The following is a 14804-nucleotide window of genomic DNA, read 5'->3' as shown; positions in this document are numbered from 1 at the left end:
AAAAACAAATTTAGTTTAATAAAAATGCAACTAATCAATTATGCATGTCATTCTGGGGCAGCACTTTGGATTTTTATCTGCTCTTTATTTCAGACAGCAAAATAAAACACACCAGAGTTTATCAGAGTGAAGGCAAATCAAACAAAATCCAAAAATGATCAAAGATGCAACAATTTACAACAAAGCTTCTGCATGTTTGGTTAAATGTGAGTCACCAAGATCTGTGTGTGCATGTGTGTGTGTGTCACAAGCAAGTTTCCTGCCTCTCTGTTCACATAAGTGCTGTAATTTGGATGCTCTGTAATTTTAGCGTGGCGGTTCAGGGTTAAGTGGAGGCTGGCCCTGCCATCACAACTACTGGTCCTCCAAATGGTCACACGCATATTCGGTCACACACTCGGCGGATTATACCGAGAGCGCGCTCGGGCGCTTTTATAAAGGCCAGTGCATTTAATTACATTTATAAACACAGTTTAAGGGCCCGAGCTGTGTCATTACAACACACTTTACAAGAGACGTTACCGAGTGGGGGTGTACGTCGGTGTGCATGCTCCCTCCACTGAGGGGGGGAAACAAAACTTTGTCACATGCCAACTGTAAAAAGTGGTCGAACACACACTTGCTCTCACACAGACACACACAAAAGTAGACTGCTGAGAGTTGCAAATAGCACAGTCTGCAACCCAGCAGGGGATCCAAACACAGACACAGAAGGTATTGATATGTCACACAAACACACACATTCACAAACACAGACAGACGGTATTGATATTTTTTGCTCATCAGCCCGGAGTGTATGGCTATTTAGCATCACACAGACACACACACATTGCCGTGCACGTTTGTGCGAAGACGCAGCATGAAATCAGACCAGCTCAATAATTCATTGTTGTCTTTAGTAAAACCAAGTTTTCCTGCAGCTCCATCTTCCAGGAAGCTTAAATTCTTTCAAAGTCAATTTTTTGGTGTTTCTATTTGTTTTAATGATGACTGAAGTTTTTGATGTTCCAATGGATCAAAAACCCATAAATCTAACAACTTCCTAAGCAGACTAAGATGCTTTTTTAAAAAAAACAAAAACATGTATTTTGCCTGTGGAGTTTCACTTTGTAAAACTATATTTGGTTTAAAGAGAACCGAGTGTTTGGCGGTTGTGTTTCAGCTGGGTCGAGATGTCACGAGAAACAGTTGATATTCCAACTAAAAGTTGTAGCTCATGTGGATGTGACAGATTTAGGATCCTTTCAAATCAAAAATCAAATCAAATACACTTTATTAATCCCGGGGGGGGGGGGGGATTCATTGTGGTGGGCAGCAGCCGCTGGATGGCGCTTTATCGCCCAGAAAGTATGTTCCTAATTAACCGTATATAACCATTTATATCACATTTGATACTTCAGAGACCCCTATCTCATTGGTATGATCCAAACTTCCCTTACAAACCCATTGTTAGTCCATCATTTCTGCCATGTAGTTCATCTTCATTCCACTAGGGGCAGTAGATGGGCTTTTCCTTTTCATTTCAAAATGGCCACCTCCATGAAATCTCAAAAACCCTTTGGCGGATAGAAGTTTAGCTAATTTTCACAACTTTATTGTTAGAATAAACCATTTATTGTTTTACATTTTTTAAACGACAGCTTACTGCATTGGAACAATGAAACATTAGTTTAGAATTAATTATTTATATTACAGTTACGTCATGTTCAAAATATGTGGATCATATTTGAGACAGTGGGTAAAAATTTGGATTTTTTTTCCCCTGAACACTCAATATTCTTGATCTGAAACTAACATTGATGAGAGTAAAAACTTACAAAACCACCCAACATGTCATAATTGAATCTAAATATATCTCATAATGAAATGATATTGAAAAATGTATCTTGTGGATTTCATTCAAGGGATTTAAGAAACTTAGAGGGACGTTCTCTTCCTTCTTTCTGAATGTTTCATTGCTTTTCTGAAGCTTTAAATAATTTGTTGAGCCCTATTTTATGTCACTGCATCTTTAAACCGCTGGCTTTTATGTCAAAAAGTCTTGTGTTATGATTGGGTTGACTAATAAAAAATAGAGGGAATAAAACCCCTTCATGATTGAATCAAAGCATCATGGTAACCTGCATATCTGTGCAGCTATCCTCCAATACAGAGGATGAGGTCAAAGGCATGTTTGGCTTCACATGCAGGCAAGGCTGAGGATTTAAAACCAAACTTCTGGGATGGACTTCTCATTCGCCCTTCGTGAAGCTGGTACTTTTGCATGCTAACCTGTAGGAGCTGGTGTCTTTTTTTTAAGCTACCAGATTCTCCTAACTTTTGAGGGTAAAGTTTATCTTCATTTTCAAAAATAATATGGATGGTTTAAACTTTAGTTGTTTACTAGATTTCCTGTAGGAACTTTGAAAATGTGGTCTGGGTTTAACCCATAAATGACAAAGTGGAAGCTTAAAAACTGATGTCAAAGTGAGTATCATCCCACTTTTGAGGTGCGATAAATTAATAAAACATTTCTTATAAAACGGTCACTAAAACTGGTATTTTCTAAATATGGTCATAAATGTGAATTAACCACCAGAGCAACTTTATTAGCAGCATCTTAGTAACATTAGACGGCTGGTTGTGGAATATTATGCGTTATTATTATGAGTGGGAACAACCGTTAGAAGAAATCCATATTTGGATGAAACACTCCTGGCCTTTGTCTGTTAATTGTAGATTTCTTTTATTTTGAATGCAAAGCCTCTTCTTCTGTTTCCTCTCTGAAACTTTTCTGCAAAAATAAACTTTCCAAATACTTTTTTTGTTTGTTTTGTTAATTTTGCTAGCTCCAATTTAACGGTCAGCATAGGAAAGTAACAGATGTATTTTTGACATGTGACGTTGAGAATGAGTCGGATGTGGTGGAGAGAATCCAGGGGTTTTTCAAAATAAAACTTGTTTATGAATTATTATGCATAAGACTAACTGCTCGGGCGTTGATGATCACTGCTCTACGGAGAGAGTCCTGTTTTTGTGCAGTTCCATTTGTTTTGTTCTTTGACTGCTTCCTTTTCCTCAGTAGGGGTGTGCCAAAATATTGATATTGCGATATATCGTGATATGTGTCCATAATTAGGCCTTCACATGACAGCAGTGATCCAGCTGAGTGCTTTTGGGAAGTCTTAAGGTTCTGTAAGAAACAAGTCACAAGTGTTGCACTGAGAGGCTCCACGAAGGGTGGCGGACAGAGGAAGGCTTCAGGACGGAGTATTCAGCACCGTCCTGATGAAGCCATTCCAAAATCATTTTCTCTGGTAAGGCTTGTTGTCTGTGTCACAAACGAGCTTCTATTTAAGCGGATGAGAGACAGAACTAATGTATGTGGAAGTCATGAGATTGAGCATCTGAGAGCTGGTCAGCGATGGTGTCCCAGAAAATACAGGTGGATTATAATCAGAGGAGATAACATGTTAAAAACAACTTCATTCAGATTTAGATTTAGATTTTAATTACATTTCAAATCACAAAAGATGATACAGATATTATGGTTGAAGTTTATTTATTCTACAAGCACACTTTTTAACAAGTGTGTGCTTGAAAATATTATTTAAGACACATTTTCTTTCAAAAAAGCAAATATTAATTTTGATCAGTACAAGACTGACTTCTGCATGACAGATACGGGCTAATTTAGTTATGGTTACCTCAGTGTGTAAATCCTGTTAAAGTAAAGGACAGGGTGATCAGGACTGAGCAGTGATGCCCAGATGTAAATACAAGCAGCAGATCATGAAAGCCTGAGGCTCAGATAGAAATCCCAAATTGTATTAAGGGACATCGTCCCTCACTCCCAGTATGCGTGCCTAATCCTGTTTTAGCGATGTTCCATTACCTCAATTACTCTCATCTCACCCAGAGGTGGACCCAGCCAAGGACACCAGCAGAAAACTACTGATGGGTGGAAAGGGAAGGGAGAGAACAGAGGGATGTAAATGAGGGATGGATATCTGCTACAAATGAAGATGGAAGAGGCACCGAGGATGGAAAAAGTTAGAGAAATAATCACAAGGGAGGGAGAAAAGAGCAAAGGGGGGCTGAGGATCTGGATGTAATTCGGGTAAAGTCAGTAAAATAGCTACAGGACTGGTAGGCAGGAGGAATTGCAACAGTTGGGATTAAGGCTCAGACTTCCCCAAACTGGTCAGATAAAGATAATTCCACCAGTGTGGTCAGGTTCTTGGATTGTCTTGCATTTATACTGACTGACGTCAGCATTTCCATATGAAACAAACAAAACTTATGAGATGCAGCTTTTCAAGGACAGGAAGTGGCACTTAATAATGACACTTTTACTGAAAGTGCATGAATTCTGACAATTTTTACCAAGAACGTTGTTTTAGCGTGATGAAAGAGAGATTCGTTTGACCCTAGAGGTGGATTTTTTTTTTTTTTCACTCAGTTCTTTCAGCTGCAGAAATTACATGTTATGATTTGAAGATAAGCACTGAGGCAATTATTTTTCCAGAACACATTTAAAATGTTTAATGGATTTATTGAGTTCTGGGCATATGGAGAAACTTTTTATAGATTTAAAGTCCCACTTCGATCATCTTTTGATCTATTTTAAAAGCGTTCCCAGTTTTCTTTCAGTTATGATTGTCATTTTTAGCCAAAATCAAAAATCCTGTGTCATTCTTTAAGATTCCTGCAGCAAGTTCATTACAAATCTGCCTCTGCAATGAAAAAAGTGAAACATTGGATCAATTAAAAAAAGCTCTTTAATTCGTTAAATTTAATTTTTTTTGTTTTCATCAAATTAAAAATTTGAGTGATGGTTTACTCAACTTATGCAGTGAACACGAATCAGCTGATTTGTAGAGAAAAGCGTCTTTGCGCCACATTCAACCCATTTCAAAGCCTGTTTTCTCCATGACAGAATAAGCTGATTCACGTTGATCGTGTTATGGGTGGAAAAGTTACAATAGTTGAAGGTAAAAGTTCCAGGTGTAAAATGAGGAGATTATTATAACAATTATTGTATTAATAAAATGTGCTGAAAACTTACGGAAATTCCGCATCCGGCTAATGATGGCAGCCAGCTCCTCCTCGAGCAGGGAGCCTGTGGCTTGCCGTTGTAACATGTACTTCACACTTACAAACTTTTTCAAATGCCATTTTTTTGTCTGCTCCTGATTTACAACAAGTTGAATAAAATAATGTGTAATTCTTTAGTTTAATTTTCTTTATATATGTCCTATTAAAAAGAATGCAGAAGAACATGTTAAAAACACCCAAAACTAGATTTTCGTCAGAGTGGGTCTTTGAAAGGTGTCTCTGCAGTGCCCTTGTAGCCATTTGGACCTCTGCTGGGTTGAAGTGCTGTACTTGCTTTAAAAAGCACAAAAAGTGTTTCTTTCACTCGCAAAAGAAGCTGTGAAACACGAACCAGGGTGCCTTACTGCCTTCCACTTCCACTTGGCACCACATAATTGTCCAGGTAATACCCTTGGCTTAATAGGGTTTAATGCCTGCTTGTCACTGCGGTATGGCAGGTATTGAGTGTTAAGACATTTCTGTAACACTGCACGTGTGCGCTCCCTCTGGAGTTTCACTGATGGCTGCGCAGACTCGACATTTCTCCCTGGCATAGAACTGTCATCCACCTCAGTCTACCCTATTATATTCAACATCTCTGGTCACACGTGCGCTTGGAAAGTTTTTGGGGATCTTTGTCACCTCTGTCCAAACTTAGGCCACCGGGATTCCCCTCATCCTCATCTCCTTCCCTTTCTCCATCAGTCTTCATCTCCCAATCAACATTCGGCGTTCTCGCTTCATTTTTCCACGTTGGAGTGGTGGAGAGTTTGCCTAATGAAGTGGCTGATGGGAGTATATTACAGGGAGACAGAGTTGAGCGGTCGCCCACTCTAAAATCCATTAACCTTACAGTTTCAATCAGCACGCAGACAAGTCTGAGCGACGAGTTGCAAAGGAGCGCATCAAGAGTTACTCTCTTTTGCCTTTGACTCTTCTTTCTCCATAATTTCCCCCATACCTTTGACGGGAATATGACTGTGTGTGCGTAGAATGGAGGCAGAGCTGGGCTAACTCAGTCAGAAGACCCCACGTCTTGTCTTTGGGTGCACCATCTTGCTCCCGCTAAGACTACTGGTGTGTGAGCATAAAAAAACAGAGTGCTGCATTGATTATATGTGTTTGAACACCTTTATAGAGCAGAGAGGAGGTTAAAAACACGTTATATAAGCACGAGCCATTTACACAAGCTCATGGGAACTTCTTTTTATAAATGGTAGTGCTTTCTGGGGTGACTGTTGTACTGGAATCCAGGACACAGTAAGCGTGCAGCTCAGTGGGCTGTTCTTTGGTTCATGGGCTTTTTTTAAGTACACAAATCGCCACACATTTATGCACACTTTAGCCGCTAAGCATTTCTAAGAGGGTCATTAATGAATTACTCACAGTAGCATTTCAGTGGGTCAAAAACATAAAAAAGATTTTCCAAATGAAAATAAAGCTGGCATTGATATGAAACTAGTCACATTTTTATCCCCATCTGTCACTTAGATATTTAAACACTATCAAATATATTAATGTTTGTAGGGTAGCAGTTTGGAAATGTGATGGCTACTTTAGAGCAGGGGTCGCTGCCTTCACATTTGGCACCACCCCTTAACACAATCAGAGATGCATGATTTTTTTTTTTCAGTCTGGCCATTGAGATCTGTAAAGTTTGAAACTTTTTATTCCACTCTTCTGCAGTATTTGCTCCTACCTGGTTATGCATTGCTTTCTGGAAAACTTTAAATCTTTGAGTTTAGATGCATCCTGCGATTTTTACACTTCCTATGTTAGCCTACAAACCAACCCCGGCCACACATCGAAGAAGAAAAAAGCAATCTGGCCATCCCAACAAATAGTTTGGGGGCCCCTGCTTCAAATAACTTTGGTTAAATATTTAGTGAACAAGAAAAAGTTCTGGTCAGTGGATTGTTGTTTCCATGATTAATCGATGAATCGATTTATCCAACCAGATTGATCTATCAGAGGCAGGCTGTTGATCAAATTGAGGTTGAATTTTTGTCCTGGATTGATGTTAGGTCATTGAATCGTCATAATTGACCAATATAAATGAATTTTATCAAATTATAAAATAAATCGGCCTGTTAAAATGAATCGTCACACCCCTACTTGTTTCAGGTCAAGGGGAAAAACAAACGTGTTGCTGTCGGTCAACATGCTCATCCTGAAGAAAAACAAAGAAAAATCAATTCCGGTCCTGATGATGCAAATGAGATTCACAAGACACATCTTTCGCAGGTGTCCACAATTAGTGGTAATCTGTGCCCATTTGAATGATTCCTCATTTAGCCACCTCTCCCAACTGCTGTTCTTATGGGACAAGCGCGATTGTTTGCACCTTTCCAGAGGGCAGAGGGAAAGCGGAAGGGGGCAAAGAGAAGGAGACAGTTCATGTCAATGTCCATTTTTTATATTATACGAATGATCTGATCCAATCTGATGCTTTTTCCAGCATAAATTTTGAAAGAGTTCATAAGATACTGTTATAGGCAATAGTATACAATCATGTTTTGTTTTTTTCCTTTCTAAGGATACCAGCAAAATAAAACTGTAAAATATCAGCAATGATTGTCAATATTTTCTTTTTTTTTTTTGCATTTGAAATGATAAACATGAATGTTTTGTGTCTAAAAAGTCCCTCTCAGATTGACTTCAAGACTGAGACTGGTTTTATTTTAAACAGTTATATTTTTAAAAAAATCATTTTTATTTTGTTACCTTTTTAAGGGAGCCAAGTCTCTTCTTGTTGTCAGACTAAAAGCAGTTTGTAGTGTCCTTTTACGCCTTCGGTACCTGTATTTCTGTTAAAAGTGTAAATTATATTCTTAATGTAGCTGAAAACATTAGCAAATTAATCTCTCAATCAGTCCGTATTTTTTTTATATATATTTTATATATCAGAATTTGTAGATAGTACATGGCAAAATGTCTTTAGTTATTTTGTTTTCATGTAAAATATGTCATGTTAAGGTTTTTGCATTTCTTCTCTGTTGTGTCTCCTGTGGGTGTGTGTGGGGGTGTGTGTGTGTGTGTGTCAACGAGCCTCTGTTTTGGTAGATCAGTGGGAAGTGGTAGTCCGCTGGGATAGCTTTGCTTCTTTGTTCTCCTGCTGACAGTGGAGGACTCAGAATCAGTCTAAAGGGAGAAATTATGTCCCAGAGCAGCCTGGGAGAAAAGGAGATACACACACATATACACACACTTCTTCTCACATGCTACTCATGTGGGGCATGACCTCAATAAGAGCTGCTGTTGTATTTGGGAAGCCCTCAACACCATGTGCCGAGCACTTTTAAAAGCTGTAACAGTCAGGCCTAAGGTTCAAATAAAAGATCGGTTCAGATGCATTGAGCAGACTTGCTCTCAGTGTTTTTCAGTCAGTGCTATGATCATGTTTCCAACTGAGCTGCATTCCCATATCTACTGGTCTGTTTTTGGTTGGATGATAAAAGGAAAAACTTAAAGGAATTCGAACTCTAATGCTGTTTGGAGTCATTTTTTATGCAGAATTACTTCTAACCTTGTTCTTTTTTCTCTGTCACAACAGGTAAGGAGGAACCAACTACCTATACCTGCACTACGTGTAAGCAGTCCTACGGCAGCGCCTGGTTCTTGCTACAGCATGCTCAGAACTCCCACGGCTTCCGGATTTACCTTGAAAGTGACCATGGTAGTCCTCTCACCCCCCGGATGGGTGGACCCTCCTCTCTCGGTGGTGGCGCTGACTGTCCCTCTCAACCTCCTCTTCATGGCCTTCATTTGCCTCCCGATGCAAGCCCTTTCAATCTTCTCCGTATCCCTGGCTCAGGCTCAGGTGGAAGGGACAGTATTGGACCAGTAGGTGGTGTTGGCACTGTTGGGGCTGGTGGCGGGGGCCATCATCAGCGCTTTCCGCCAACACCACCTCTATTCAGCCCCCCTCCAAGGAATCACCTGGATCCTCACCACCTGAGCCCAGAGGAGCTGGCGCTGGCAGCCCACCATCCGAGTGCCTTTGATAGGGTGCTGCGCCTCAATCCTCCTTTGCCTCTAGACCCCCCTCCAACAATGGACTTCTCAAGGAGACTACGGGAACTGGCAGGCAACACCTCAGGGTCCACACCACCACTATCCCCCAGCCGGCCCAGCCCCATGCAGCGCTTACTCCAGCCATTCCAGACAGGAGGAAATGGAAGCACAGGAGGTGTAGGAGGCAGCAAACCACCATATCTTGCTACTCCTCCACCTCTTTCTGGCTCCATGGAATCACCTGTGGGTTCTCAGACCACTCCTTCAACTCCTCTCCCCTCAGCTGGGGCAACATCCTCTTCCAACACGCAGATGAAAACAAAGTGTTGTGAGTTTTGTGGCAAGGCCTTTAAGTTCCAGAGTAATTTAATTGTCCACAGGCGCAGTCACACAGGAGAGAAGCCGTACAAATGTCATTTATGTGACCATGCATGCACACAGGCCAGCAAGCTAAAACGCCACATGAAGACACACATGCACAAGTCCTCCTCCCCTAACACCGGCAAGTCAGAGGATGGTCTATCGACAACCTCGTCTCCAGAGCCTGGTACCAGTGACCACATGGGCAGTGCAAGCAATGCCCTCAAGTCAGTGGTGGCCAAGCTAAAGAGTGAAAATGACCGCATGATACGTGAAAATGGTGAGGAGGAGGAAGAAGAGGAGGAGGAGGAAGAAGAAGAGGATGAAGAGGAGGAAGAAGATGAGGAGGAGGAAGAGGAAGGAGAGGAAGAGGAAGTGCAGAATGGAGAGAGGATTGGCAGGAGAGCCAACAACAGCTATCACTTTGGACTGAATCTGGAGACGGCACGGCAGCATGAAAGCAATGCTGGTGTTGGGAGTCGACTGGGAGGAGTGGCTGAAGAGGGGTCCATCCCTCGGTCTCTGCCCGAGGTCATGCAAGGCATGGGACTGGCTGCTAGCATGCAACACTTCAGTGAAGCCCTCAATGCGCACAAACGGAACGCCATGGCCCAGGAGAACCACTTACACCACCATTTCAGTCGAGATCATCACCACAACCGGAACGAGTGTGACGGAGATTCTGTGCTAGAAACGGATCGAGGAGAAGAAGGTTCTGTGTCAACAGTGAACGGGCGAGGAGCATCTCCTAATGAATCGGCCTCTGTTGGCCTGTCCAAGAAACTGCTTCTGGGAAGCCCTAGTCCACTCAGTCCTTTCACAAAACGCATTAAGCTGGAAAAAGAATTTGACCTGCCCACGCCCACAATCCCCAACACAGAGAACGTGTACTCTCAGTGGCTGGCTGGTTATGCTGCCTCCCGACAACTCAAGGACCCATTTCTGAACTTCGGGGATTCAAGACAATCGCCCTTTGCATCATCATCAGAGCACTCATCAGAGAATGGCAGTCTGCGGTTCTCGACCCCTCCCGGGGAACTGGACGGTGGGATGTCAGGCCGCAGTGGGACAGGCAGTGGGGGCAGCACTCCGCATCTTGGGGGTCCTGGGCGGCCCAGTTCCAAGGATGGACGCAGGAGTGACACTTGTGAATTTTGTGGTAAGGTGTTCAAGAACTGCAGTAATCTGACAGTGCACCGGCGCAGCCACACAGGAGAGAGACCGTACAAGTGTGAGCTGTGTAATTATGCGTGCGCCCAGAGCTCCAAACTTACCCGCCACATGAAGACCCACGGCCAGGTGGGCAAGGACGTGTACAAGTGTGAAATATGTCAGATGCCCTTCAGTGTCTACAGCACTTTGGAGAAACACATGAAAAAATGGCACAGTGACCGTCCTTTGAGTACCGAAATAAAATCAGAATAGAAGGCCGAACAATGGGACCTTTTCCCCGCAGCTATAATCGCCATCAGTCCCCTGTTTATTCCAAGCCCCTTGTAGATTTGCCCCTACCCCAACACTCCACTTTCACCAGCCCGGTGAAAGCAGAAGACCATGTGCTCTGCACCAGCACACCCTGTTTTCATTAACCATTGAATGCATGATTAGTATCGGGGCAATACTCTCGCATTGACGCAAAACTTCGAGCCTTTCTCTTGTGCAATAATTTACATGTGTACTATTTTTCTTTTGAGTTTTCATTTTCCATTTTTAAGAATTAGTCGGCATGCTTAGTATGTTTTTGCTTATCAAAAAACAAAAAGAAAAAAAAAACTTGTCCCTGCTGGTTAGTTGTTGAGTAAATGTGTTGCTGTTTTTCTCTTGTTCATGTTTTTATTTTTTATTTTTTTAATTCTCCAAAAAGAGAAAAGACAAGAAAAATACATCCATGCTGCATACATTCTGTAACACATATCATGTACAGTTTTGCTTTGTGACATGGAAAGTGAACAGTCTTACTTGACCCACTTCTTGCAACCCTGAAAATGCACTAAACTTGATCTTTTCAAAAGATTCCATGTTTCCACAGGGTTTTAAAAAATAAATAAAAATAAAGGAATAAAGAAATTGTGCATTGGCTTGACAACTAAACAGAAAGTGAGGCCAGGCTTCAAATTTTCTATCTAAATAAGAAAATGTGCCAACAGCCTAATTTGTACTATCATTCGGTGGAATAAGAAAGAGTGCCTTTGATATCTCAAGACTGCATTGGCCATAATCTTATCTGGTATAAGTTTGGGCTCGCACTAGATGAAGCTAAAAAGGTTAAAGCCACCAAGTTAAGGTCTTTGCAACTGTGACAACTCATGATGAAAGATCAGAATCATCATTTAGCTACCTATTATTTGTGGAATAGGTTTTCTTCAATGTGTGGATTTCATTGCAAGCATGGTACAAGCAGTATTGTGTATATCTAAGTTATTTGTAGTTTTGTTTCTTGTACGGAGGTACTTTTGGAGATAAAAGGTCATTTTGTAATGTACAATCCTGAACTTGAGGGATACGGCGCATGGCTGACACATGTCGTGTATCTGCGTTAGCACAAACCTATAACGCTGCTTCAATATGTCCGTGTGTGGAACAATGCATAAAGTCATTTATGAGCTCCAAGCTAAGCTAACTTTATTTGAGAGCATTGAAATACTTACAAGCTAGATCAACGGAAAGCTACAGAAAACTGGAAATATTACGGGAATCAGAGGCAATGTGTTTTTAGTTTCTAATATCAAAACAGGGTCATCAACTCCGACTTGCAGGAAAGAACGAGAGACAGTTGCAAAAATTATATACCAGGACTCTGGAGCTCCTTAAACATGTTAATCAGTCTACATAGGCTAATGCAGGGCACCCTTTTTTTGCTTTTAATTAGAAAATTATTTTGCGTTTTGCTAATTTCATTCATGCTGTTCATGGTACATGTAGAGGTCGTAAACGCAAACATTTCTCTCGTCTCACGCTAGTGAAAAAAGGGGTGGAGTCGAAAAACTAGATTGTCATTTATGAAGTGCACTGTTTCAGTTTTCCCAGTTTACAAATATACGCTGAAGGGGAAAATCGAATTCTAATGCTGTCAAAATGACCAGGGTCAAGTTGTTGCAAGAATCGTTTGCTGGCAATTCTGCATTTACTGACCCTTGACCTCTGTAGCCTTGCCATATCAACTTTACCTATCAGTTTGTTTCCCTGCAAACCCAAGCACTTAGCCTCACCTGCAAGGTCTGTAAATTAAAAAGTTTTCTGCGAGTTTTTGTTCTGACTTTCAGTCACAGCAACCATATAGTGCTACGGTCACAAATACAACTGCCACCGCATGATGTGGAGGCATCGGTAGAATCTTCAAGATTTCATGCTATAGCACGATTTTTTTTAATTTGTTATTGTTGGCGTGGAAATAAATGTTGACGGCAGCTGTTAGGGGTGCAGAATGGCCCTCTTTATATACCATTAGGTGGCCGGTGGCACTTGGTGTGGACAGACACTGTCTGAAGACATTTACACATCGTCCAGTCAAAGCTACTACCAGCTGGCATTTCAGGCTGCCACTACCCTGTGGCCACCCAGCTGTGGCGTGATTTGGTCATGGAGTCATCCCTGCCTTTCATCTGACCCTGAAATTTGCCCGGGGCGCCACTGACCAATGTTAACTTGGAGGAAAATTGCCACTGTAAAACTCTAACTTTTTCCTAAAACCTCCGCAGCCAGTTTATAAAAATGCCACTTGCCGAATTTGCAGAAAAACTTGTCTTTATGTCGCCAAGCGGTGGCATTTTAGGATATGTGACCGTAGTCCAATAAAAAGACGGATAATTTACAGACCTTGCTGCCTGTGTACCAGAATTTCTCTCACCAACTTCAACCGACGTCTTTTTTTGGTATAAAACTGAAGGTCTTCATTGGTAAAACCACTTTTACAAAAAAGAAAAAACAAAAAAACACTATATCAATTTTGTTGTCATTTCTCTTTTCATCAGAATTATGGTCATTGTAGAGACTCCAATCACAGTGTGTGTGAAATGACACAAGAAAAAGGTTAAAAAAAGAGAAAAAAAAATTGTTATTATTTATTTTTTTAAGTTTATTTTTAATTTTGCCTTGGCTCTTCACAGCTCTTCAGGTTGAGATACAATTTGCATCGGGGAAAGGACTAAGATTATATATGAATATATAATAAAGAACTTAAAATATAGGAAAATGCACAGTCATGTCAATTCCTATGCTTAAACACATTTATGGTCTACTTTTTCTGTATTTCTAGAATTGTATTTGAATTCAATGTTCACTTAGAGTAGGCACTATAGTATTTATATTGAGGCTCGTATTTTTAACTGTTGCTTGTTCTCTCTGAAAGGTATTTACCATACCTTCTTTTTTGGTAGTGGAAAAAAATCCTAAGCTGCCACGGTATATTTTTTTAATTTGGCAGGATAATATAGTGCGAATTATTTGTATGTTTAAAGAAATAAAAAGGAGGCGCAAAAATCCCATAAAAAAGCAGCTAAAGTGCGTGGCGCTGCGAGGGGTGGCAGGCCATCAGATGGCCGCAGCTCTGCCTCCTGTCCACAGAGGCGCTTGTACATATCTTCTTTGCGTTTTTTTTTTTTTTTTTTTGGTTGGCACTTCTCTCCCCTCCCCTGCTGCCATTCTCGTATGCAGTAATGAAAGCTGACGTCGGCCGGTTCTGTTTCGTGCTTCTGTCTCTCCCACCTGACAACATTCCAACATCCAGAAGAGAGGAAAAACTAAAGGAAAAAAAATCATATGCAGTACATGGATTACAAAAAAAAGTTAAAAGAAATACATTTAAAAAGAAATGAAATGTTTTGCAGTTTTTTTTTCATTGCCAAATACTAAATGGTGCTTTATATTTAGATTGGGTGAATATACTTTGATATGCAAAGCATATTTAAGAATGACCAGGGAGACGTGGAGAAGCCTGCTTGAGTTGAGACTTTTTTGTAAATGGCAATGTGGAATATTTTATCAGCTTTTTCTATTCCTGTTCTGAGAGCTGTTTGTTGTAACTTGAACTTGAACTTTATCTTTTACAATGGGAGTAACTATTTATTATTATCTAAATGCTCTGTTCAAAACAGAGACATGGAATGGAGTCTTATTTTGGTTTATTTTACTTTTTTTGTTTATTGTTTTATAATTTTCTTTTGTAACTGTGGCCGATGGTCATTGGACAAAGCCGAGCTCTTTGATTTTCTGTTGTACTTGTTTGGGATTTCTGTTCAGTTGTATTGGGAAAACCACTGTCTGTGTTTTTCTGGCAGATGTCTGCATAATCCTGTTCACACACCCATTTTGTCCCTTTATTGAAAAACAGTTAATAAAAAAAAATGAAAGTTTAA

At 40.7% G+C, this 14804-nt stretch overlaps 1 protein-coding gene across 1 annotated transcript in view; it reads left to right on the top strand.

Moving 5' to 3' along the window:
- Window positions 1-14804, top strand: part of bcl11aa (BAF chromatin remodeling complex subunit BCL11A a) — a gene marked incomplete at its 5' end in the record, with an annotated part of 55031 nt that extends 40227 nt beyond the window's left edge. The window contains 1 exon segment of the mRNA XM_024297044.1: window positions 8630-14804. Within this exon segment, the coding sequence (XP_024152812.1) occupies window positions 8630-10875 (2246 nt within the window). The 3' untranslated portion in view covers window positions 10876-14804.

Source organism: Oryzias melastigma, linkage group LG15, assembly GCF_002922805.2.
Source record: "Oryzias melastigma strain HK-1 linkage group LG15, ASM292280v2, whole genome shotgun sequence".
NCBI classification, from domain to species: Eukaryota; Metazoa; Chordata; class Actinopteri; order Beloniformes; family Adrianichthyidae; genus Oryzias; species Oryzias melastigma.
This window is presented reverse-complemented; position numbering and strand designations above follow the sequence as displayed.